Below are 27,739 nucleotides of genomic sequence, written 5' to 3' on the forward strand. Positions count from 1 at the left end.
TTGGATCAACGTCATTACTGCGTCATTAATATGCGAATTTACGTAACTCATGGAGTTGCATTGTGGGATGCAAACAGTTATTGGAGAGAAGGCAACGGAACCGCTAATGGAACAGATCTAGAACCATTACGGTCGCTCTATTTGCCGGGTTCTGAGAGGCTATAAGTGGGAAACAAGACACAGGATAGTGCCACAAATGGAAAGAAGATTTGCGTGAGCCGTAAAGCAAGCCGTAAAGCAAGTCGGAACAAGAATCCTGTTGTAACCACCGATGAAAAGCCGCCGTCACCCAAGCTGCCATCCCAAGGCCTGATATGTAATCCGCAGCCGCACAGACTCGAATAGTAGTGTCCGGAAAGGAGCATCAAGAGGTAAGGTGTCGTTGTAATATCGAGCGTCCATCAAGGAACAGCTATTATACACTCACATCTATATCGCATATATTTGTTTTAGAATGTTTAATGAAGTTAATCATAAACGTACATGCTGCAAGTTAGTTCGGCATATAGTATTTTATTCAGTAACCATGCTTGGTTTGTCTGCGAACCGCCCGACATGAAGATAGGGCAAGAAGTCAAAATTAACCTTGATCCTAGGATACCGTTGTTAATAACAAGTATTACCTTTGATCCAGGGGTTCGAGCGTCTGGGATAAGGGTGAACTAATCAAGCTACGCCACCAGTGTGATCCACCAGCGAGGAGCAAAAGGAGCTCGTCTACTAATTATCATCATCATCAAGTGATCTTCATCAAGTTCGTCACTGCTACGGTCATCATGTGAATCCAGGCTTCCATCAGGACATTCGGACATAAAACTAGCTGTCAATGCAAGAACAATTAATTATGAACGCGAATTCGTTAGATCTAAAATAGAAATAGTTTGTTAAAGAATCCGGAAATATTACCAACCAATAAATTATTCATCACGCTAAATCATCAGTGTTTTACGAGATTGATTTGAAGCATGACTGTTGTAAAGCATTGAATAGAACTTTGGTGTGTTCTTAGATATTGTATATCTAAAACACAAGGTAAAAAGTGGAACTGCAACACAAGACCACATCACAAACAGAACTCTACAATCCACAGGTGTTGCCCACACACACACACACAAACACACTCACACACACACACACACACACAGAGAAGCCGTATATATATATGTATATCTATATGTATAAATATATAGAGATAGATGACAGTTTATTTTTCGCGTGGCAAAAAATTAATTCGACCTTTTCACTTTTACAGTAAGGACAACTTACGAATAAATGAAAGCGTTCTGGACAGTGCCGTGACATTCTAAAAATAGTAACGGGAACATGGATTGACGCCACACGAAGGAAGGGAGATAAACGCTGAAAACACTGGAGAAGATAAAGAAGAGTTACTGGGAATGGATCCAGAGAAAAAACCAAAATCGGTTCAGCACTGCGCGCTGAGAGCACGTGTTGAAATATCTCATCAAGCAGGTTGTGTCCGGGGTCTACCTGAATATGCCCACCAAATTTGAAACAGATCCATCGAGAACCTTGGGCGTGCATCGCGGACACACACACACACACACACACACACACACACACACACACACACACACACACACACACACACACAAGTCGTATATATGTATAGATATATATATATATATATATATATATGTGTGTGTGTGTGTGTGTGTGTGTGTGTGTGTGTGTGTGTGAGTGTGTGTCTGAATTTGAATCTGATACGGTACGTTGCTGCATCCAAATAACAGGCGTTGATGCAAAACCACACACACACACACATACACACACACACACAACAACAACGGGTGTGTGTGTGTGTTTGTATGTGTATGTGTGTGTGTGTGTGTGTGTGTGTGTGTGTGTGTGTGTGTGTGTGTGTGTGTGTGTGCAGGTCTTAAAAGGAGGATTCCACTACCTATGACCCCGTCATCCCCCCCCACCCCCCAAAAAAAAGCTGTTCCAGCTTCATAACATAATGTTCAAGAGTTTTCATTATGTGACCTGTATCAATCCATATAGTTAATCGACCCTAAAAAATATTTTACATTTTCAAACTTGCACGACTCCAAACCGGTACCTCCTTCCCACCACCACCACTTACTAAAGTAATACTCAGCATCTACCAACATTACTAATTTCCTAGAGTGTTGGCTAGCCCAGACAAAATATGTATACTCAGACACTTGTGTGACCTCATTCCTAACACTATGACATCATAACATGATGTCATCAATTATGATGTCAACATGATGTCATCAAGCAATTATTTCCATGCTGTGACTCTGAAAATTGATGAAAACAAGCCACATTTTTGTCATGTCTGCTGATTATTAACACCAACAATCGTGTGAAGTGTAGCGGCTTTTTCTCCCAAAATAACTGGGAAAGTATTAACGTAAAGTGTTCACGAACATGACCCCGCTGTGACCCCAAAATATGACGGTGGTAAACCAAACTAGGGTCATGTTGGCAGATTATCAAACCCTTGAAGTGTTCATAGTTTCAAAACTCTAGTTCAAAAACGCCTGCTAATGTTGGGTTATTATAAATCGAACATGACCCTCTGTGACCCCAAAACTTGACGACGGTCAAGTCGGGAATATATCCAACCCTAAAAGTGTACAAGGTTTCAAAGCTCTAGCTTCGCAAACATCCGAGATAACCTCAACGTTAAGTTCTTATAAAACGAACGTGAAACCGCTGTGATCCAAACATTTGACAAGGGTCAACCAAACTGGGGTCACTTCGTGAGATCATCAAACTCTATAAGAGTGTGCTAAGTTTTAGAGATCTAGCTTGATTTTGTTTGTTTGTTTGCTTGCTTAACGCCCAGCCGACCACGAAGGGCCATATCAGGGCGGTACTGCTTTGACATATAACGTGCGCCACACACAAGACAGAAGTTGCAGCACAGGCTTCATGTCTCACCCAGTCACATTATTCTGACACCGGACCAACCAGTCCTAGCACTAACCCCATAATGCCAGACGCCTGGCGGAGCAGCCACTAGATTGCCAATTTTAAAGTCTTAGGTATGACCCGGCCGGGGTTCGAACCCACGACCTCCCGATCACGGGGCGGACGCCTTACCACTAGGCCAACCGTGCCGGTTATCTAGCTTGAAAAACATCCGAGATAACCTCAACGTTAAGTTGTTTGTCCATACAGCCGGAGACATATGAATCCTAATACTCACCAATTACTCAGGTGAATCAATAAAAACACAGAGAATAGTATAACACTTAGTTATTTCAATTTCCGTTTAGATGGAAATGAAACAAGAAGGGCAAAGCCCATACGACTCACATGCTTGACCTTGACATGGTCAAATAACTAAACCTAGCAATGACATCATACACTAAGAACTGCTTTACACATTTTTCCTACCAAAATACATGTGACCTTGACCCAAGGTCAAGGTCATCCAAGGTCATGCAACACAAAGCTGTTAATTCAAGACATAGGAAGTACAATGGTGCTTATTGGCTCTTTCTACCATGAGATATGGTCACTTTTAGTGGTTCACTACCTTATTTTGGTCACATTTCATAAGGGTCAAAGTGACCTTGACCTTATGTGACCAAATGTGTCTCATGATGAAAGCATAACATGTGCCCCACATAATTTTTAAGTTTGAAACAGTTATCTTCCATAGTTCAGGGTCAAGGTCACTTCAAAATATGCATACAATCCAACTTTGAAGAGCTCCTGTGACCTTGACCTTGAAGCAAGGTAAACCAAACTGGTATCAAAAGATGGGGCTTACTTTGCCCTATATATCATATATAGGTGAGGTATTGAATCTCAAAAACTTCAGAGAAAATGGGAAAAATGTAAAAAATAGCTGTTTTTTAGGCAACATTTATGGCTCCTGCGACCTTGACCTTGAAGCAAGGTCAAGATGCTATGTATGTTTTTTGGGGCCTTGTCATCATACACCATCTTGCCAAATTTGGTACTGATAGACTGAATAGTGTCCAAAAAATATCCAACGTTAAAGTTTTCCGGACGGACGGACGGACGGACGTCCGGACGTCCGGACGTCCGGACGGACGGACGGACGGACGACTCGGGTGAGTACATAGACTCACTTTTGCTTCGCATGTGAGTCAAAAAGCCTTGTCGTAAGTCCCTTTCGTTTCTATAAATGCTTTAGGGAGAATGCATTGTCTAAAGTACTAACGTGCACACTTTACAGCAACACCATTATTTTGTATGCTGGATTAAAACTTACTCAATTAATTGAGCAATAGATATTTTAAAAATATCCATGATCGGCGATAAACGCAGACGTTGTTACGATCTCAATTGGTTTCGTTTCCTTCTGCATTGTGCTTTTAGTTATGCGCTATAGAAATCTCCTTAATAAATAAAATAAATAATGTACGCAAAGTAAACTAACTGACTTTACGCAGTCGACCCCACCCAGTTGTCAATGTGTTGTGATGGAATAGATAGTCGAAAACTTTCCAATTTTTGTCTTTTGAATATCTGATTGAAAATAGGTCTTTAGTATGTGGACAAGTCTGTTTAAGTTTGATAATTGACACTTTTTGCCAAAGTGCTCATGTCCCCTAACTCTTACCCAGTATCATAGACGTGCACTATTAAATATAACTAATCAGCACTGCGCACAGAGCTTACCTTCCAAAGGTTTCCTTGCAGAGTTACTGTGGCAAAATGTTTTTTCTTGTTCTGTTCCGTTGACTGATGTCCAAGAAAAGATGACTCCACCCGTCTCACAGTCTGCGAATACAGAATGCAGAATCTTTAATTGCCCAAGGTTGGGAATTTGTGATGACATTGTGGTTACATTTTGTTTAATCCAGCCAAATACACCAACACACGCATCATATATATAAACTAATCAAAAACAACATTCATTTAAAAAAAAAACACTGGAAAGCATACATTTAAAAATAACATTCACGAAAACTAACAATATACACGCAAAGCTTCCTCGCGTGACAGAAATCGCAGTCGCTGGTAAAAATAAAAGATAACAAATTAAAACATGAACTACAATAAACATAGATCTGATGGTCAGCGAGTTATATCACACCCACACACCTACATCCATACACACACACACACACACCTTCTTATGAAGAGCATATATTATTCTCAATACTAAGAAGTTCAATCCACCTCATGAAACCCGTCGCGATATAACCTTGAACGGTTGAAAACGACGTTAAACACCAAATAAAGAAAGAAAGAACCTCATAAAAACAGTTCACTTCACTGTCTCATATCTGGTCAGCCTTTTACATGGGATGTGTGTGTTTCAGATTTATTCTTATTGCCTTAGTCCGCAAGTCAATATTTTAAAAAGCAACTCGAGTAAATCTGATACAACGCAGCAAGCCATGTAGTATTTTCTATGAAGAAAATGACTGCTTGTAATATCACACACACACACGCACGCACATTCACGCATAAGAACATTTAAACACACACAAGCACGCACACGCACACACAGACACACAGAGACATGATATTATACTGGGGTACAGCGACAAACTTTGGTAAATGTGAACGTTTGCATTATGTTGACATTTGACATTTTGAAGAGAGAAAACGAGCGCGTCCGAAGGGAGAGATGCTTGGCGTGTTTTGTGACTTTTACCTTCCTTAATGTCGAGGTCAAGAACGCTGAACCAAATGGTAGTGTTTTTTGGGGGGACCAGGGTCCAATGACAATATGAGTACATTGGGCTGGAACCAGGATAATTTGGACTGGATAAAACCCCTTCCGGTGGAAGTATGCCAGTGCAGTCTAGAACACACACATACACACCCACACATAGACACACACACACACAAAGACACACACACATGAAGACACACATATATACAAACACACATAGACAGACAGACAGACCGACACACACACACACACACACACACACACACACACACACACACACACACACACACACACACACATAATTAGCACATTGTAGTACTTTGGTCTTTAAAATATGTTATTTTCTGAAAACTGCATGATTTTGCGTCTTTTGTTTTCTAAACAACGAAGTGACTGTGATAAGATGAACAAAGTTAAAAAAACCAGAGGATTACAGCTGTACTCACCTTTTTCAATGTTCAAATGCAGAGGATTACTGTACTGTGCTTTTTGTTGTCTTGTGTGTTCTTGTTTTCCTGAAGAAGCTTTCATAAGCGAACATTCGCAACGTCCTGTGTCGTTCTTGTATCGGTGAGTACGGTAATCCTCTGGTTTTTTATTTTTTTAACTTTCTTTTGTTTGATCAATCAAGGAAAGCCAACTCTTATAAGACTCGCCATTTAACCCATTAATGCCTGAATTTTTTTTTATTTTAAATTTCTGTTTGTTTGATGTCAAATGATATTTGTAGGTCATATGTAACTGTCATTTGGATGATTTTGGCACGTGCTGTGATTTATATGCTATAAAGAGACCGTCCTCATATGAGGACGCTAGGCACGAGTGGGCACAGGTAAATAACAAGACCAAAATAAGACAATTTCTTGCAAAACACATTGGACATCTTTAATTTCTTGCAGCAGCAAACTGTGAACAGTTGAACGTGTGAACATAACAGTAAAAAAATAATAAAAATATGAAAACTGTCTCTTTGCATGTTCAAATTGGTGATAATTTGGCGCTTTTTTCGAGAATTTATCCGGCCTGTGCACTTCACCAGAGAGACCGGGAAAATGTAAATAAGTAAACTCATACTTCTTTAGAACTTGACTAGCAGTACAGGACTTTAGCACTTGACTAGCGGTACAGGACTTTAGCACTTGTCTAGCAGTACAGGGATGATCGTTTTAGTCCTTGACTAGGACAACAGAAGTCAACAATTGGAACTGTATAGTTCACTCAGTGTGAAATTGCTCAAAGCATTTCACGTGCACTCCAACGCCGCATTTTCTACACTTTTGTCTGCATTTCTTGTGACAGAGTGCACAGCGGATTTGCTTGTCGATCCACTGTACCACGTGGTCTCTCCCATCGAAGCGTACAGCTCTGGAAACTCTACGGTCAAGTTGTGGAGTGTGGCCATGTGGACGACCAACAGGTGGGGGTTGTGCTGCTTCGGCCAAATAGTTTTTGACAATGGCACGGCGAACTGCAAGCAGGTCCAGTAGAGTGTTGGTCGCTGCAGCTGTGTGTCGATACAGAAGCCATGCCTGTTGCACGCTAACATCTACAATGTAAGCAAAAATAGGCCACCACCACTTTTTGGTTCTTATGGCGATTCTGTACGTGTCCACATTTTGGTCCATTCGGTCGACACCACCCATGGTCTTGTTGTAGTGGGAGATCAGAAACGGTTGACCGATCCGCACTCTCTGGTGAGCAGATCTGGACCAACGGCTGGCTGTCTGAACAGGATGGATGCCCACACAGTTGGATATGACGTTCACCACGCTGTTGTCATTCCAGCGAACTGCAACGAATCCGCTCTTGTCATCTGTGAAATAGTCGTAAGTGCCTCAGCTTGCTTTCTGCATGTCTTTGACGTTCTTGAGTGGACAATCTTCCATGCGGTTGGACCTAATTGTCCCTGTGCATCCGATGCCTTTTGATGTCAGATGGTCAACTAGTTTCATCGAGGTAAAAAGATTGTCAAACGTCAGATGGTATGCATCATTCCCCTGGATTTTGGAGATCAAATCAACGACCACTGAGCCTCCCATCCCCAATCCTGGACACTCGGCAACCTGCTGGCCTTTCGCACCTTGGTAGGGTTCGAGCTGAACCACATATCCAAGAGGGGTAGCCAGGACCCAGAACTTGTAGCCAAAGCGTATTGGCTTCCCCCTGATAAACTGTCTGCATCCATGACGGCCATAGTACGGAACCATACTTTCGTCAATGCTGAGGCTATGTTGCTTGACAAAGTTGTTGAGGCCTTCCATCTGGAAAAATAATCGTTGCTGAGGCATTTGCTGACAGCTGTCTTCCATTCGGGTTTTCAACAGCCGGACCCTCTTCTTCATCACCACTATCCTCATCCGTGAGCGTGTCCACTGGTGGAGGCTCTATGAAGACATCTGCTCGATGGAAGTAGTTGGTTTCCTCCAGCATGTCCAGCACTTCATTGACACTATATCTGCCGAAAGAAATATACTGAGTGACTATCATGTTGAGTTACTATCATGCTAAATGACTCTAAAAACCTGTGACCGTTCGTGCCTAGCGTCCTCATATGAGGACGCCGCTTTGATTACTCATTATCACTAAAACACAAAATATTCAGACAAACTGAAAAACTTAGTTTCTAAAATGGTATTGAAGAACAATTTCACTTATGTAATGTTATTAAAAAAGTAAAAAATGAAAGAGTTATTTGCTTACCTTTTGGGTGGTGACATTTTGGTGGTTTCACACAGCACATGTGTAATCCAAAATGGCTGCTGCTGGAAGCTATGGAGAGGAAGAAACTCTAGCACGCAATGTTTGCTTCAGACTACTCCCCCTTGATATGTGTGTTATAAAAAAATGAGTCATTCACTTATTGGCTCTGACAGAAATGCCTAAATTCGAGGTGTCCTCATATGAGGACGCTAGGCAATAATGGGTTAAGGTAGTTCACTGGACCCGTTAAATATAATTTGGTTTCTCCCAAAAGTTGGTTATTTTTTAAGTTCGATCTGTCTGCTATGCATTCAGCATAAAACAAATATAGGGTAGTGGGTTCGTTTCGGAGCTATGAGTCTCGGAAGACAGTGCCCGTTTTGAATTTTGGACCGAAAAATCGAAAAATGGGTATGTTTTGAAAACGGCCAATTACACAAACATCTGCATAGGAATAGTCATTTAAAAAATATCACCCAAAGCAGCAATGGGCAGGTAACGAAGTGCACTGGTAAACGAAAATGTTGCGCATACTCAAACTTTGTGACGTCACGTCGTTTGCCAGAGTTTATTTTAAATTTGTTCCTCATGTTGAGGTATTTTATTGCTGGTAGCCTGGAAATAAATTACGATTTGATGAGATGGGTTGTAAACGCAAGAGCGATCAAAACGGCATTAAAAAAACAAAAAAAACGACAGGTTGGTGGTGTTTTTAGGGGGGGTTCACTCCCTTGATTAACCCCACCCTTTGCACTATTACTGTCCAGTGTGCCTCAGAAAAATATGTGTCACGATAATGTAAAGGGCTGTTGTCCGATCATTTGTCTCAGATATATGAGCCAACTAAATTATGTTTTTAAAAACCACTGTTACATATGACCTCTGTTGAAAGTCAAAGGTCACCGCAACTTTGAAAGGCCACAAGTCCGATTCAAATGTAATAAAAACGCCAATCAAAAGGTGGAGGTCACTTGTTTGATACAAGTGTAATAATAAAAATTAATAATCAAGGCTTGGTTTATAATTTTGCTTAATAGTGCGTACTGTTATTTGTTACGGTTTGAAGGCTGGGACTTTTTGAGGGTGGAATTAAAGCAATTTTTCGCCTTATGGGCCCCTTATGCCTCGAAGGACTTCAATTATTGTATTATCTGCTGCCAGCGTACAGTAGAAAGAGGGCTGCATACACAAGACACTTGTTCTTAATACTACTGGCTGTTATTCTAGTTCAAACACCGGTTTTAACATGTGGTATTCTGATGCAATCACGCTGTGAGCATCACGGGTTGGGAGACACTCTCTTACCTGCTACCGGAGCTTCAATGTTAGCTTTGGTGATTATTACGATGTCACTGGCAAAGAGAACGGCTTTGTACCGATTTCATTAGATGCCCACGTGTTTTTGACCTCGTGGTTGGGAGGCGTGTCGCATTGTTTTTATTTCTGGCGGTGTCGTCATTTTCTGACGTCATTCACTTACGCTGCCTGAAAAATGTGACGTTTGTTCTATTTACGTCATTCGAATGTTCGACGTCTTCTTCTTCTTCTGCGTTCCCTGTTCGATGTGTTCGAATTCCCAGCCTGCCAGGAAAAAATGGCGACACAACTCAGTGGCTTCCCTTTGTGTATGAAGAGTAATGTCCCTGTCTCCATTTGACCTGCCTTAATGAATAACAATCAATTTAAGCTATCTGCTGTCTGCCTCATTAGACACTGGAGAAAGAGACATGTATTGTTTTACATTTTGTTCCTCGAAATAAGAATTGGGAAGAAAGTTGTCATTTTTGTTACGGTTATTCTATTTGGTACTTGTTTGAACTGGTCAAAAACAATCTTTTGGGGGTATTTGTCGGACAGCTGGAAAACAAAGAGCAGAAGAGGCCTTTGATATGACAGCTTACTAGTGCCAAAACCTGGGGTTACCCATTATCACGTGACAATTACTAATTAACGCTGTCAGTTACTGTTTTCACTCGTTAGTTACTCATTTTCACGGGATAATTAGTAATTTTCACGAGAAAATGACTACTTTTTGGCTCACGTAAGTGTAGCCTATGCGATCGTAACTTTGTCTGTCTGTGCGTTTGTGCGTGTGTGTTTGTGCGTGTGTATGTCTGTGGTAGAAACTTTAACATTTCGTCATTTGAAGACGTCACATTATGACGTAAGAGGGTTAGACGTCACGCGAAGGAATTACTGAAAGTCTCGGTCATTGTTATTTTGAGCGGGCCGAGACTAGTTGGCAGTCGTGTCCCTGTAAGTAGGCTACATGCAGACAGACAGATCTAGATCTAGTGTCTCGCTTTCTTGCACAGTGTCACCTATGCTTACTGTGTGTGTGTGTATGTGAAGGAGTGATTGAGTTTGTGTTACTGTTTGTCGATTTCTTACGTGAGCCTTGAAGGCTTTGCCTCTTGTTAGTTTTGGCACTAGCAATCCGTCAGGAAGTGAGCCAAAACTAAAAATTAGTAATTAACAGGTGAAAGTTAGCAATTATTCCGGGAAAATTAGTTATAAACATGTGAAAATGGTAATTATACTAATTTTCTCTTGATAATTACAATTATGAGGTTTTGGCACTAGTAAGCCGTCATACTTTGAGACTCCAGTCAAATTCGGTGACAATCGGACGAGTACTTTTAAACACTTGTGTGTAATGCTACTCCGATCATAAACGTTGGCTCCACAACACTTGGTCATGCAAGTCTGATATTATGCAATTTTGTCTGCAGATACAATTAGTGGCATTCGGCATCAATAATTCCGCTATGTACCGTGCAAGTTTGGTGCAAATAGGTTTGTATTCAAGTGTGTAGCGTGAACACACAAAAACACGAAAGTTGACGTGAAATCCATTGTGTTAGCTTACTTTATGGACTGAAGACCAGGGCCATGTTATGTTGATGACAATACTCTTGTGACGAACTAATGTTCCGTTCGAACTTTCGTGGACAATTAAATCACATTTAAACCTGTATCGGTAACCATTAGCGATCCTCTTGCATTGATGGCAAACTTGATTCAGATACATTCGACTGTGGAAAGCGTATACTACCAAAAGACTGCAAAATTTGTGTCTTTACTGTGTCTTTACTGCAAACTAACCTTCATGACTGAAGACACTCATTTTAAATCCTGAATGTTGCACAAAGTCAGATGCTGATTCCGGGGTTTGAACCACGAGACTGACGTAGAAGAACTCGTCCTTGATAGCTCTGACTGCACATCATAATGCGCAGCATAAGGAAGGCCTTTGTGTGTACAACATACACATCTATTATTGGCATGTATGCAATAAAATAATGTCGATAGCATAAGAATGGTTGTTATTCATTAATTCAATGTCGTTGGAATAACAATGTCTAAACAAGTCGCGTAAGGCAAAATTACTACATTTAGTCAAGCTGTGGAACTCACGGAATGAAATTGATCGTATTCCGCCGCTAGTGCAAAAGGCAGTGAAAATGACGAGCCTGTTTGGCGCGGTAGCGGTTGCGCTGTGCTTCATAGCACGCTTTTCTGTACCTCTCTTCGTTTTAAAGATAGGGTGTCCGCCAGAAAAAGGCCTTCAGATCGCTCTAAAAGCTTTACCAGAAGATTCTGCGTGACGAATAATGTTACCACACATAAGGACTAACTTAACTTTGCAAAATTAAGAGTTTGGGAAGTTGAATCAATTGTCGTAATATCAAAGGAAAATGCACTCTTGTGATGTGTTCCGTGGGTGGTGTCCCTTGATTCGAGACAACATGGCGACTATCAGGGAACGTTTTGACGAATTGGAGACTGACCAGGTAAGTGTCGGATTTGTAGACCACAGGAAATGTTGTTTATAATCAAATAGGGCTTTCAATACAACAGTCAGTATTAGTGTAAAAGTTGATCCCAGCAGGACTGCAAAGAAATCTGTAAGGCGAGTCATTTCGAACCATTTGGTTGGTATGATGAGATGGATACCAGTAAGTTCGTCAAACGGTAGATTCGTCACCGGTCCCCGGTAACTTCGCCACAGTAACTTCGCCACAGTAACTTCGCCACAGTAGTCCGAGCGCGGCTGTTATGTAATGGTAATACAACCTTGCACCTCCCCCCCCCCCTTTCTCTCTCTCTCTCCCCCCTCTCTCTCTCTCTTTCCCGCTCTCTCTCTCCTTTCACAGAGCATATACATATGTGATGTTGTGCGTATTTATTTTGTATCTCTTTTTTCTTTGAGTAGGTGAAGTACACAATCTAAAATGGCATTTTCATTCTCTCTCTCTCTTAAAAATGTGAATCTTGAATCTCTCCCACAAATCAAACATCTGAAAGCATAAGCTCTAAGCATAAACACCCGCCCACCCTGCCGGTATCTTCGTCACCCGTGACGAATCTACCGTGTGACGAACTTACTGGTAGCCGATGAGATCACTTGTTTTCAGCTACTAGAGGCAGTAGAACGAGGACGTCAGCCGGCTTTGCATATGGTTTATCCCACACAAACTTAATACTGACTTTTCCCCTCCCCTCCAAAGTGCTGCTGATCGAACTTTGGACCATTGTAACGCTTGAAATTCGTGGAGAAACATCCAATCTGAAGTTAATTTTGGCTGACGTCTTTCCGATACGGCGATAGCTCAATCAGTGAATGTGTGTAGATCATGGATTGGAAAATCAAGGACTTGCCTTCTGAAATAATTATAAGACTCTGCATTTGCACTGTTACTCTTTTGATAATATATATATATAGATGCATTTTTTTTTTAGCTACAATTCATACCACTGGAATAAACACAACAGTAAACTAAAAGTAAAAGTGTGCTTTGCTTGCAAGAGTGAGTAGAACAGAAAATACTAATTATCACACCCATTTTAAAAGCAAAAATTCTATTCGCACTAGTAAAGCTTATGAGAACTGAATTTTATTTGTTCAATGGGCAGTCGATAGAGAATGAATCATGCTCTTCAAAGTCAAGTGAGCTTTTCTTGATGATAATAGGTTTGATACAGATACTGTAAATTGAGTAAGGATGAAGTATGAGAACTGTAAACTCTTCTCGTTCCGTCTAGGCTATGGAAGTTTCGCTTCCAGCAGAACATGCTGTCCTTACTAGTGCTAGAGGGCGGCAGGAGAGGAAGAGGTGCGGACAGAAAGTGATCTGCTGAGGAACCAATTTGAAGGTAAATCAGGATTAGTTTTAGTCCTTTTCCTAGTACTTTCCATGCACGGGTTCACACACACACACACACACACACACACGCATGTATACACAGAATCATGAATGACAATAGCACTTGCACAAATAGTTATATAAGAAATAATAGGATGAACTTTGATGACAATAACAGAAGATATTCTTTTCTTGGGTGAAGAGTATAATGGGGATTTCACAGTTATAATTATGGCAAGGATAGAAGTGTGCTGTGCATCTGTCTGTCAAAAGGGCCCACCAACATTTTGTTTCCTCTGAAGAGCAATATACCACAGTTGTGTGATATAATTGTACGTGCAAGAATGCCTTTTGTAAAAAAAATTCCTGATAACATAGTGAGACACACAGAAATGCAATAGACAACACCCTTGTGACATCATTGTTTATTTTGCTGTCATTAAAATGATCCATTCATTGTTATTATACATTCATCAGAATACTTTCCTATAATTTACATGGAATGTATCCTGTGAGGAAATACACAAGTACAGGTTGTAACAAAACACTCTCCTCTGAATTGTTTAAGGTTTCAAGGGAAAATGTGCTAGATGTAATATGAGAACATTAGATGAGGTAAAATTTACAAACAATTAAAAAAAAAAGCAAGTGTGAAAAATCACACGTCAATATAAAAAAATGAATGTGCTTTACAAAACTGTACTTTCTTTTCTTTTGAAATAGTCAGTTTAAAATTTAAAAAACACACCATTGTTCATAAGAAATACTTTGCAAGTTTTGCTCATCGTTCAGGTTAGTGGTGTGTTATGACTCGTTTATGCCTGGTTCAAGCAGGCATAGTTGTAAAAATGGGTATTGACTGATTTAAAAGTGAAATAACAATCTTTCCACTTCCAGAAACTTATCCAGGAACCAGGCCAGGAGAAACTCCAAGCCCTAGCCTCTAAATGGTGAAGCTGAATGCTGGCCTTATGACAGTAAGTACCTATTCCTTGTGTGAGATTTGCTCTAAATCCTCTGCAAGTGCAAGCAGACAGTTGCCACTATTAAAATATTTTTAAAAAAACTCTGAAATAATTCTGTCTGAGAATACGGTTAAAATAACAGTTTATAAACATAAATCAGAGAAAGTAACCTTACAAATAAGGGGGCATAAAAAAGAGGGTTTCTGTACAGTACATGGGTACACTGGGCACGAGCTATGAAAAGGAAAGGTGTACCAGAATTCAAATGTCTTGGAGAAATGTGTACAAATGAGGCAAAACTCGCCTCTGACAAAATGGATATGATGCAAAACAACATGTTTAAATAATCAAGTATTAGAAGATTATTTCAAGGAGAGGGTGACATATAGTATATGTGTCTCAAGAGACAATCATGTGCAATTCATTCCAAGAAGCTAAAGATATGTTACAGGTGCCTCTACACAAATATTCACAATGTCCCAGGACAGTCTTGTTTTACTAACCAGTGTCATCACTCATGTACATTTCTTCTTCTGTGTTCGATATAATCTATATTAAATTGCTTTCTGTTTTATATACCTGCCTCAACTCTGTTCTATCATACTCGAAAGCCTGTACCGTCACAGGTGTATATCCCCCCCTCCCCACACACACACACCAAGACATGCTCTATTACATAAATTACAATTTCTTCTTTCTCATTATTTTCTCCAATTTTCTTAAATTTGGTGCATATTTTTTTTAACAATTTTAATGTTTAAATCTGAATCAAGTTTTGTCACTGAAAGATGATTTTCTGTTTACACTCCAGGATTTCGATGCACTGGTGGTTGGTGCTGGATGAGAGTTTCCTTTCACATGCTTGGCCCAGAGAAGCGACGCCCTCGTCCTGGAAGAAGCAGAAGAGGGAGACATCAATAAAACACAACACTATGCTGCTTACAGACAATTTATTTTGTGCAAATATGGTTATTTGGGAGAACGAGTCCAAATAGCCAGATACAGTTAATGTGTGTGGGCCATAAGGAAAAAATGTACCGATCCAGCTGGCCAGTACACAGGCTATATATGCTGGTCGCCTGTGCTAAGTACCGAGTTGTGTCAAAAGTCATGCATGTTGAAAAGGTGAATTTAGAGCGAAGGTTTAGATCACCCCAAAGAAAAATCACATAAACCAGTCCGGGTGGCCGGGTGGTAACGCACTTGCGCTCGGAAGCGAGAGGTTGCGAGTTCGACCCTGGGTCAGGGCGTTAGCAGTTTTCTCCCCCCTTTCCTAACCTAGGCAGGGATGTCGTTAGGCGTCAGGCATAGACCGATTGAAAGGCTCAAATGTCCGATTCACATAGCAGCATGGCGGTCTGATGTCCTATCATTTTGAACTGAGCGCTGTCATTCTCCGATAAGAACACCATTCCTTCGGACAGCGTGATATTCGATATTTTCCATTCAAGATACACATTGTCCAAAATTGACCGAGCACTCTCGCCTACAGGTGCACTGAAGTCGTGTAGTGCTGATCTTGCGTTTTTGGGAATTCCAAACCGTTTGCAATATGAGCCGTTTGGGTACAACCGTCTGCAGCACACTAAAGTTTAGGAGTACGGGAGACAACTCCAACTGACTATAAGTCTTGCGTCTGCTTTTGGTTTCAGTTTAAGAAATTTTGACGAAGCGCATTGAATTATGCCACCGAATTAAAACTAATAGGCCTGCCAAAGATCAACAAAAGCTGAAGACCTTTGGCTTTTCAACGGCATCCTGTGCTACATTTCGGTCAAAAACAGGTGAAAACGCGACGAGCGTCACAAGAATGACAGTGCCAATGACAGTGTCGCATTGGAAACTGACACAGCCACGGAAAGAGACGTTTTGTATTTTGGGACTGCTGCCGGAAGGAGACCGTAATATATGGTTTCATCACTGTCAACTGGTTACAGAAAAAATTGTCTGCTCCAGTGAGCGGTGAAACCAAACGGTTGATTATCATGTGACACTTTTGTCATATTTAGAGTTGTTTGCACAGTAAATACAGCCGCGAAAAATAGCTCGCTTGAAACTGTCTTGCATATCAATTCCTTTGTAATTTATAAATTACCCAAAAAAAACATGAAAAATCATTATCGACGATCTCTTACCACTGGGTTACATTTTCATTCCTATTTGCTGATGTGTAAAAAAAAAATTTGTACTGTGCACACTATTTACTCGAGTCAGTAGTTGCGGGTAAAATTGATCCCTGTTTTGAATTTTGTGGAATCATTTTGCGACATATCGATAAAGTCACGAGACAAAGAACATCAACAAAGACCAAATGGGCAATCATGTACATTTTTGCGGGGTGTAACGGAGATCAACTTTGTCTTTATAAGAATAGGAATCACATCATCTTAAACTCTACACATGGTGACAACTGCAACGCGTGTGTCACACAGCATGACAAATAAAAAAGAGCCCCTGCAATGAATATTCCATGCTTAGTCCTATTTATCAGTTTTGGTGGCGCTGATTCGGCAAATGAAATGTTTTAATTATGTTGTGCTGGCTTGCAGCCCAAGAGAGATATTAAACAAAAGTAAATGTATTTCTTCAGGCCTAACCATCATAATGCCATATATGCATGGTGATCTGTAAACTTTTGTTCTCTGTGCACAATGCATGTGTAAACATTTTGTTGTTCGCAGAACGCAGAACCAATTTCACATTTTAACCCTGAGGCTGGTTGTCGCGACATATGTCGCGCTACTTTAGGTATACTGTCACCTGGTTGTCACGACACATGTCGTTGAGAAATGAACTAGCTCTTTGCGATACGTCCGGTTCGTCCGCCATTTTTTGCCAGTTGTCATGACAGCAGCCGTCTCGGCGAGCACAGGCGACGAAAACCAGTCTTGACGGCCAATTTTAATTTTCAAATGGTGGAGAGCTCGGTCGCGACCAAATGCCAATTTACTCATTTTGATTTAATTATTTAGCATACTTCTGGTGCTTTATTGAGCAAACCGAGCCAGGTGTGTCTTAATTAAGGTACACTAGATTCCCCAAACTCTTCAAATCGGCTCAATTCGGCAGAAAACTCTCCAAGATGGCGGCGTGGACACCCTATCTTTAACTTTCTGAGCGTGTTTTTAATCCAAACATATCATATCTATATGTTTATGGAATCAGGAACCGACAAGGAATAATATGAAAGTGTTTTAAATTGATTTCGAAAATTTAATTTTGATCATAATTTTTTTTTTAATTTTCAGAGTTTGTTTTTAATCTGAATATAACATATTTATATGATTTTGGAATCAGAACATGATGAAGAATAAGATTAACGTAAAATTTGGATCGTTTTATAACCTTTTTTTTTTTTTTACAATTTTCAGATTTTTAATGACCAAAGTCATTAATTAATTTTTAAGCCACCAAGCTGAAATGCAATACCGAAGTCCGGCCTTTGTCGAAGATTGCTTGGCCAAAATTTCAATCAAAATGAGGGTGTGACAGTGCCGCCTAAACTTTTACAAAAAGCCGGATATGACGTCATCAAAAACATTTATCGAAAAAACGAAAATAATGTCTGTGGATATCATACCCAGGAACTCTCATGTCAAATTTCATAAAGATCGGTCCAGTAGTTTACTCTGAATCGCTCTACACACGCACACACACATACACCAGGACCCTCGTCTCGATTCCTCCTCTATGTTAAAACATTTAGTCAAAACTTGGCACGTTAAAGATCTTGGTCATTCTACCATAAGTGCAGATGGCTGATACCACCTAAACACGCACACATCAAAAGCCGTGAGGGCGTAAAAACTCGAATCGTATAAACCAATTCATGTCCAATATAGGCAATTAAGACCTGACGGACAATAAGCCCCTTAAAATTTACTTTTTTTACTTGACTAAATGTAAAAAAGGCTATCAGCATTCATATCCTTGCGCTCCGTTGTCAAATATTTGGAGACTTCATCATAAATTGTAGAAAAAACGACAATGATGCATACATCGGTTTTCATAATAAAATCCACCCGAAAGCTTTTGATCTGCTTTGCACGCACACGCACACGCACACGTAAACACACACACACACACACACACACACACACACACACACACACACATACACACACACACACACACACAAACATACCTTGGGAGACAAACATCGCATTCCGCCTTCGTGAAAAGCAATTCGTGTAAAACTGGTATGACACAGCTAGCCATGTGGTATTCTTTTCATAAGTTATTTTTTGTTTTGACTTAAACTTGTTTCTTCTTTTTTACATTTAGTCAAGTTTTGACTAAATGTTTTAACATAGAGGGGGAATCGTGACGAGGGTCGTTGTGTATGTGTGTGTGTGTGTGTGTGTGTGTGTGTGTGTGTCTGTGTGTCTGTGTCTGTCTGTGTGTGTAGAACGATTCAGAGTAAACTACTGGACCGATCTTTATGAAATTTCACATGAGAGTTCCTGGGAATGATATCCCGAGATTTATTTTCATTTTTTCGATAAATGTCTTTTATGACGTCATATCCGGCTTTTTGTAAAAGTTGAGGCGGCACTGTCACACCTTCATTTTTCAATGAAATTGATTGAAATTTTGGCCCAGCAATCTTCGACGAAGGCCAGATTTTGGTATTGCATTTCAGCATGGAGGCTTAAAAATTAATTAATGACTTTGGTCATTAAAAATCTGAAAATTGTAATTAAAATTATTTTTTTATAAAACGATCCAAAATTACTTTTATTTTAATCTTTATCATGTTCTGATTCCAAAAACATATAAATATGTTATATTCGGATTAAAAACAAGCTCTGAAAATTAAAAATAGGCCTATAAAAATTATGATTAAAATAAAATGTCCGAAATTGTTTTAAAAACAATTTCATCTTATTCCTTGTTGGTTCCTGATTCCAAAAACACATAGATATGATATGTTTGGATTAAAAACACGCTCAGAAAGTTAAAACGAAGAGAGGTACAGTAAAGCGTGCTATGCAGCACAGCGCAACCGCTACCGCGCTAAACAGGCTCGTCACTTTTACTGCCTTTTGCACTAGCGGCGGACTACGGTCATTGTAAAAAAAATGCAGTGCGTTCAGTTTCATTCTGTGAGTTCCACTAAATGTAGTCATTTCGCCTTACGCGACTTGTTTTTTCTTTTGGAGGGTTGGTGAGGCAGGAGTGGTACATTTAACGAATAAAACTATAACTTCTCCTTCGTAGGTCCAAGGGTCATACTCTTTAACAACGGCTTGTACCATAGTATCTTTACAATTAAATCGATATATGTGACCCTCCACCACGGAATGAGTCGCATGTCACCTTTGCAAGATGTTCATATTTTTATATTTTCCTAAAGAGTTGTTTATGCTCTATCCAGTGGTGTAAACCGTTGCAGAAAAGAGCGAAAACTTTGTTTGAGTTATAAGCATGTGACTAAGGTGACCCACACACTGTTACCAGACACTCCCCGGACTTATATTAAGCTTAGCGCAGAACCGCGCGAGGTGACATGCGACCCATTTTGTGGTGGAGGGTCACATATGTTATGATAATGTAGCTCAGCTATGCAGAGCTTTAGATGGTATGCCTTACTATGTTATGTCCTTATTTCTACTAGCTAGCTGTGTACAGGAAGTGCATGCGTCATTTGTTTAACAATTGTGAAAACACAACCGTTGTTATAATCTTCACTGTTTTATATCTCACATTTGTAGTGTCTGAAGCCCATCGTGCCACACAGTGTTCGCTGCTCGCCTGCAGAGTTGCTAAGCAGCAGTGCTTCAGCCGAACACATTCTTCCAGAATGTCTCGGTGCAAGGTCTAGGTGGGGTATATACACGACCGTGCTGCACAACCATCATCAACATTAGCAGCAGCATCTCTGCCTCATCATCATCATCATCATCATCATCATCATCATCATCATCATCATCATCATCATCATCAGCAGCAGCAGCAGCAGCAGCGATATCATCATCATCATCATCATCATCATCATCATCATCATCATCATCATCATCATCATCATCATCATCAGCATGCACTCCTGAGGAGGGTGTTAGTTTCCTAGTAGGCTATCTGTGAATGTATTTTCGGCACTGTCAGTTTTGCTCTAGAACGAATTTTAGAATCTCAGATGAAATTTTCGGAAGAAATTAGGATGGTAAGATTCTGACATCGGTCCGATGGAAAAGTACTTTTCAGGATTCCTTTATATAAAAAAAAGTAAGCTTGGGTACGGATCCTCAATAAGAAAATATATACATTTGTCATCATTTTCATTCATATCCAGCCGGGGAATAAATCTCATGTTCCCCATGCAATAAATCGAGGTGGTGAACGGGTTTGAGCTTTCAGGCGAAACGTGGATTGTCAAAGTATGAGCCAATCAGGCTGATTTTTTGTATGTGTGGGACCATCGCGGCTTTGGATTCGTGTTTCCGAGGACAACGACTGAAAGCATTCACTCTCAAAAACCCAATCAATGTTGATAATTACCGCGGCGACTCATGGTCAATTTGCGACTTATATCTCTGTAACCTATCAGGAACAGGCTGAAACGCTCAAGCTTTGTGCACCAAAGCAGAAGCCTCAAGCGACAGTACCTACCCCACCTGCCGGAAAGCACTCTGCCGCTCGATGCCACAGGAACATGCCCAACACCTTGGGAAGCCAACCAGAGGGTCCTTGAGATCAACACAACTGTGAAAGGCGTGACATCACGGGACATGAGTGACACCAGTAAGAAGGCGCTTACCCTGGCCATGATTGCAGACCACTACCCTGAAGAAGCGTGGATCCACGCCTACACTGATGGGTCAGCCACTGGTGTTGTGAGAGATGGAGGAGCCGGCGTTCTAGTTCGGTACCCAGAGGGAGAGGCACAAACAGCGAGCATTCCCACAGGTTTGCACTGCACCAACTATAATGCAGAAGTACAGGCCTTGAAGACAGCAGCCACAATAGTTGAAGGATCAGACCATGAATGTCCTCAGGTCGTCTTTCTGACAGACGCAATGTCAGCACTCCAAGCTCTGTCTTCCAACAAAGAAACTGAGCTCAACAACGCCCTCCAACAGGTTGCTCAGAACCGAAGGGTCGTGCTTCAGTGGGTGCCCGCTCATTGTGACATAGCAGGAAACGAGGCTGCAGACAAACTTGCCAAGGAAGGTGCCTCGAAAGAACAGTTCACGTCCCAGCTGCAGTACAAGGGGAAAAAAAAAGACAATAATCAAAAACAAGAGGAAAACCAGAGCGGAGAAAGATGACTACCACCTGCTCCAACGTGAAGAACAAGTCGTCCTACTCAGACTCCGCACTGGACATAACAGACTAAACCATCATATTCGTCGCGATATAACCTTCGTGGTTGAAAACGACGTAAAACACCAAATAAAGAAAGAAAGAAACCATCATATGGTCACAAAGCTGAAGCTAGTTCCCTCCCCCCTATGTCCGTGTGGCAAGAATCAGACAGCAGTGCACATCCTGCAGGCTTGTCCATATCACAGTGCTCTAAGGGACACCACTTGGCCAGAGGAGACAGCGCTACAAAAGAAGATATACGGCCCCAAAGAGGACTTGGAGAGGACAGCACGTTTCGCCCTGCAGTCCGGACTGACGATCTAACAGCGAACGACAAGAAGAAGAAGATATCTCTGTAATCACAAAATCCACAACGAAAGGTTATACAACACTCAAAAGAAAAGAAATATACTTAAAACTTACTTAACACACACATATGATCGCAGCTCTGTACATTTTCAGACTGAAAGAAAAGCGTCAACAAGCTACGTTTGACGTCACAGACAAGATTGACGTGTTATCTCGAGCTATTGTGACAATGCATGCTTTGCAGCCCGGAGTAGGATGTAGAGGTTACATGCCGAGTCTCAGTGATTATTAAAAATAATGGTCGAAGTTAGCGGATCATGAAAAATGCGAGCTTCAGCGAGCTTTTTCATGACCGCGAACTGAGACCATTATTATCAATAATCACTGAGACGAGGTGTGTAACCTCTTTATTCCTCCTTTCTTCAGTTATTCCAAAAAAAACGGAGTTTTTGTGCGAAAGTTTGATCGAATCCGAATCACTCAACCAGTCAACCTGCGCAGGCGATCGATTAATGCGCGGTTGTATAGTTCCGTGCAAATCATTCCATTCTGTTAACACTTCTTTTCAGTTTCCCTGTTTTGGACTAAAATCAAGTACGCAGATATGCTGTTATTCTGCTGTGGCGGTATTTAAAAGGCAGATATTGTGTGTTCTGTTTATGTTTTAGTATCGCTTAGTAAATGTTCTTTCGTCAAATGGGACTAGCAGACGAACTTTTGCACCCGTGTTCCAACGTTAATTACTGTATGAAGTTCAGTTTTCTGGGGAAAATAGTGTATGAAACCGCTTTATGTTGTTTAAATTGATGAGATGTGTGCATTTGGTTGCGTGTGATCTGTTTATAAAATGAAATATTGTTGAAAACTGACCGTCGGATTGCAGTCAGTGTTGTCGAAGAAACTGCGTTAAAAGAAGGGGAACTACTCTTGTCGCCAGAGTATGAGTTACTTGCCTTGGGAATTTGCTTGTGATGAACGGTTTGTGCACGGCAGATCTAGATTCAGAAAACAACCGAACTCATGGATTTTATATGGAGATTCATGTGTTCAGGCCTGTAGTTGTTAATTTAAATGCGGTATGTTTGTATTGTTTGCTCCAGAGAAGTATACTTCGTACGTATAGAGCGTTCGGAACTTTTCAGTCGCAAAAGTAGTACCAAAACAGAACAGCTTCTCAACCCATTGCACTATCGAGGATTCAGGCTGTTGCTGGCTCATTATTTGTTTGGTTGCTGGGTCATTATCGAAAAATAACTAGCTCTACAAGTTTACAGAGGTAAAGAAGCAGAGGGGGGAATAATCTAAAATATTCGTCTCCTTGTGGGTTATTGTGTATTTTGCTGCACTACCAAAATGATGACAAAACCGATGTTTGGTGGCTTGTTGACAGACCAGCTTTTTTGTGTGTTCCGAGGGGACCATTATGTCTTTTGTTTCATCTTTATCGACCAAGGCACCCCCCGTGGGTTAGGGGGAAGAATTTACCCGATGCTCCCCAGCATGTCGTAAGAGGCGACTAACGGATTCTGTTTCTTCTTTTACCCTTGTTAAGTGTTTCTTGTATAGAATGTAGTCGATTTTTGTAAAGATTTTAGTCAAGCAGTATGTAAGAAATGTTAAGTCCTTTGTACTGGAAACTTGCATTCTCCCAGTAAGGTAATATATTGTACTACGTTGCAAGCTCCTGGAGCAAATTTTTGATTAGTGCTTTTGTGAACAAAAAACAATTGACAAGTGGCTCTATCCCCTCTCCCCCTTTTCCCGTCGCGATATAACCTTCGTGGTTGAAAACGACGTTAAACACCAAATAAAGAAAGAAAGATCGACCAAGGCCAAAGGTAAAATGTAACGATGTTAAAGGTTTCTTGAAAACAACAGAGCGTTTTGGTATTAAAACATCAATCTATTTTGAGGTTGTTCATTTTGGACTTCTCGTGTTATTTAAAAGTTCACCGAATAAAATTAGAGTTGTAGTTGTATCCTGCCTAGTAATCAAATTGGAGAATCATCAAGAGTAAATTGCAGATGAAGTTCTGCCTGGCCTGCTACTAAACCTGTTATTTGACAACAGTCTGAAATGCATATAAAGTAAACTGAGTTACCCAGACTAAAAAACGATTCAGAATTCAAACGTACATCCCGTCCTTTTTAGTCGGAACCACCCACTGGCAGATGTATTTAAATCCAGGCTCCGTGTATTTGTCAGGGTAGTTAGGACTGTGTATGTAATAGGTGTTATCTTCCTGCTCCATGTCACCACACACTGCAGAGCACAAAGAATATTTTTCAAAATTAATAACATTCCAAGCCAAAACAGAGAAACGCCTTTGTACCTCAATAACATATCGCTTTCTATGATTTTCACACACACACACACACACACACACACACACACACACATACACACACAAACACACACACACACACACACACACACACACACACACACTGACACACACACACACATACACTCTTCAAAAAAAGTTAAGGATCACTTTTTTACAAGCACGCCACACAAAACAGACAAGATTGAATTCTTTCATTTAAAAAAAAAAATTATAATTGAACAACCAAGGAGTAATGACAAACAAATCAAAGATCGAACGCGGCAGCGACATTTTAGCTAGAGTGTGTCAAACGTGACAACCCTCGAAAATGGAATTCACAACAATGTGAATCAGTGTCAATAACGCGTGTGCCCTCCGTTATGTGCCAGGCATTCAACACATCGTTCGCGCATGGAGTGGATCAGCTTGCATATGAATGCTCTGGGAACTCCATTACATTCCTGCTGGAGCCATTGCAGCAGTTGACCCAGATTGGCAGGAGGAGGGTGATGTTGCTGTACCCGACGACAAAGTTCGTCCCACATGTGCTCGATGGGGTTCAGGTCCGGGCTGTAGGCTGGCCACAGCATCCTGTTGACCCTGGCCTGCTGGATGAAGGTGTTTACAGCTGCTGAGCGATGGGGAGGTGCGTTGTCATCCTGAAGAATCGCACGAGGGCCGATCGCTTGGAGGGCTGGAACGACCAGGGGTTGCAGGATCTCATTCTGGTAGCGGACACCGGTCAAGTTGCCCACTACATGGTTCAGAGGTGTCCTTAAACGTGTGCTGATCCCTCCCCAGACCGTCACAGAGCCTCCGCCAAAACGCTGTCGTTCCACACTCGGATGCGACCATCAGCAGGTTCCAAGCAAAAGCGGGACTCATCTGTAAACAACACCTGAGCCCACTGCTGACGTTGCCACCTCACATGTTGAGTGCACCAGGCTCGGTGATTAGCAGTCAGGGTTGTTCCTCGGACTGGACGCCTTGCACGCAAGCCAAAGTTGTGTAAGCGGTTTCGGATCGTCTTACCACTAACAACAGTGTTGGTGGTAGCTTGTAGGCGTTGCCTAATGTTGTTTGCCGTAGCCATTCTCTGTTGCATGGCCTGCCTCTGAATGAAGCGATTCTCTCTTTGTGTGGTGATTTTGGGCCGACCAGAACGTTGCCGCTCCTGCACTCTTCCGGTTGCGTGGAATCTCTGATTTAGTCTGATGATGACAGAGGGAGCCACTGCAAGCCTCTGGGCCACTTGCCTGGCAGCAACACCGTCTTGTAGCCATCCTATTGCCCTTCCTCTATCCAAATCGCTCAGTTTTCTTCGTGGGGACATGTTGCTACTGTGCATAATTGTGTCAGCGTGTCAACCTTTAAACACAAGCTGGTGAGCGATGTTCATAGCCAGGACCCTGTTGTAGCACGTGCATTACAACCTTTTTCCCTGGCATGCGTTCCGCAAATTTCATGGGGCTATAAAAAACACCCTTTTTCTTTCAAATGCAGAAGCTTTTGAGAAGTCCCACAAAGGGAAATAACTCTGCCTGTCAAACAAAATTCTAGGTCAAGACTCATTGTTCATTTGTTAATTCAAACACATTAATCTTGTAATTATTATGTCGATGTTTAATTTGTTGGCAATATTTTATAATTAGATCCGTTTTTTCAACCGATCCTTAACTGTTTTTGAAGAGTGTACACACACGAGCACACACAAACACACACACATACGAACACACACACAAGCACACACACAAACACACACACATACGAACACACACACATACTAAAGCATGCGCAAATAAAATACACTTTAATGGACCGAGAGAGAGAGAGAGAGAGAGAGAGAGAGAGAGAGAGAGAGAGAGAGAGAGAGAGAGAGAGAGAGAGAGAGAGAGAGAGAGAGAACTCAGAACTGTATTACATAAGGATAAAGGTTTTAGGCTTAGCCTAATCTTCCAACCTGTCCTTGGAACATATACAGAGAATAATTGTAAACAAAAGCAAAGACTGCGCACATACCTCATCAAAGTATTAAACTATTAAAACATCAAAATAATGGTCGAGTATAAACATAAAAAAATATTGGACTCAAAAAGTCATATAAAACAAGAAGAGCAAACGCTCGATCGAGTCACTTTCGCAGTTCTGAATATTATATGAGGCATCAGATGGACAGGAAGAAATTGCTATTCACAACACAATGAGTCACGTTCACATAAAATTTGAGCCCGGTCACTTTTATAGTTTCCGAGAAAAGCCCAACGTTAAGTTGTGTGTTGCCGAACAGAAAAGGCTAGTTATCTCCCTTGTTTTTCTGATAACGTTCGTAAAAGGCTACAGATGTAAATACTTTGATGTAAAGAATAATCCTACAAAGTTTCAATCACATCTGATGAACTTTGTCAAAGATATAAAATGTCTAATTTTTCCTTTGACGCTGACCTGTGACCTTGAAAAAGGTCAAAGGTCAACGAAACCATCGTTAAAGTGTAGAGGTCATTGGAGGTCACGACTAAACAAAATATGAGCCCGATCGCTTTGATAGTTTCCGAGAAAAGTCCAACGTTAAGGTGGTGTCTACGGACGGCCGGCCGGACAGACTAACACTGACTGATTACATAGAGTCACTTTTTCTCAAGTGACTCAACAAAACCAGACACAAACAAACGTAAATGTTTTTTAAAATTTCTTAAAAAAGTACAGCAATGTATTGCCGAACAGGGCCATATACAGGCAGCTAAAGTTTCAAGAAGAAGGGGGAGGGGGACGAGGGATTACACATTCAGATTAACTACATATACAATATTTAAAAAACAAACAAACACTTAAGAGCATTGCATACATTATCCGAGTACACAATGGAAACTAGACATCAGGGGCAGTTTATAGTGTGATCAAATGTGTGTGCAACTGCCTTTTAAAGGCCTTTAAGGATGCGGATCGTTTGATTTCTATTGGCAAAGAATTCCACAGAGATGATCCTGAAAAGGCTAAGCTGGATTTATAAAGATCTATACGAGGAATTGGAGGAAGTAAATTTTGAGACCCATACCTCTTCGTAACATGTGTAAAATAGGATTGCACATAAATAGGCACATCACCATGAACTAATTTATACATAAAGACAGCCTTATTGTATGCAAGGTGGGTTTTTAGGGGAAGGAAATTAAGGCTGTTTAACTTCATTTCTGTAGACATGTGCGATTCATACAGGATAAGTTTTGCAGCACGACGGTACAAAGAATTGAGTTTCAATAAGTGAACATCACTGCAGCCATCCCACAATGTCGAAGCAAAATTAATATGAGGCATTATATGAGCATGAACGAA

The 27,739-nt window shown here is 40.9% G+C and overlaps 1 protein-coding gene and 1 long non-coding RNA gene across 2 annotated transcripts in view; one reads left to right on the forward strand and one right to left on the reverse strand.

The window, feature by feature from the left end:
- LOC138974553 (uncharacterized) overlaps positions 1 to 27,739 on the reverse strand; it is a 94,249-nt gene that overhangs the window by 32,698 nt on the left and 33,812 nt on the right. Inside the window, exons 10-14 of the mRNA XM_070347270.1 lie at positions 24,219 to 24,345; positions 20,175 to 20,314; positions 11,462 to 11,575; positions 5,636 to 5,785; positions 4,651 to 4,752 (exon numbers count right to left, since the gene is read on the reverse strand). Of these exons, the coding sequence (XP_070203371.1) occupies positions 4,651 to 4,752; positions 5,636 to 5,785; positions 11,462 to 11,575; positions 20,175 to 20,314; positions 24,219 to 24,345 (633 nt within the window). The remainder of the gene's footprint in view (positions 1 to 4,650; positions 4,753 to 5,635; positions 5,786 to 11,461; positions 11,576 to 20,174; positions 20,315 to 24,218; positions 24,346 to 27,739) is intronic.
- LOC138973030 (uncharacterized) lies at positions 11,997 to 17,236 on the forward strand. Its single transcript, XR_011457867.1, has 4 exons — positions 11,997 to 12,150; positions 13,403 to 13,513; positions 14,401 to 14,480; positions 15,280 to 17,236. It is a non-coding gene; the product is annotated as an uncharacterized lncRNA (long non-coding RNA).

The sequence above is a fragment of the Littorina saxatilis genome, linkage group LG8 (assembly GCF_037325665.1).
Source record: "Littorina saxatilis isolate snail1 linkage group LG8, US_GU_Lsax_2.0, whole genome shotgun sequence".
Taxonomy (NCBI): domain Eukaryota; kingdom Metazoa; phylum Mollusca; class Gastropoda; order Littorinimorpha; family Littorinidae; genus Littorina; species Littorina saxatilis.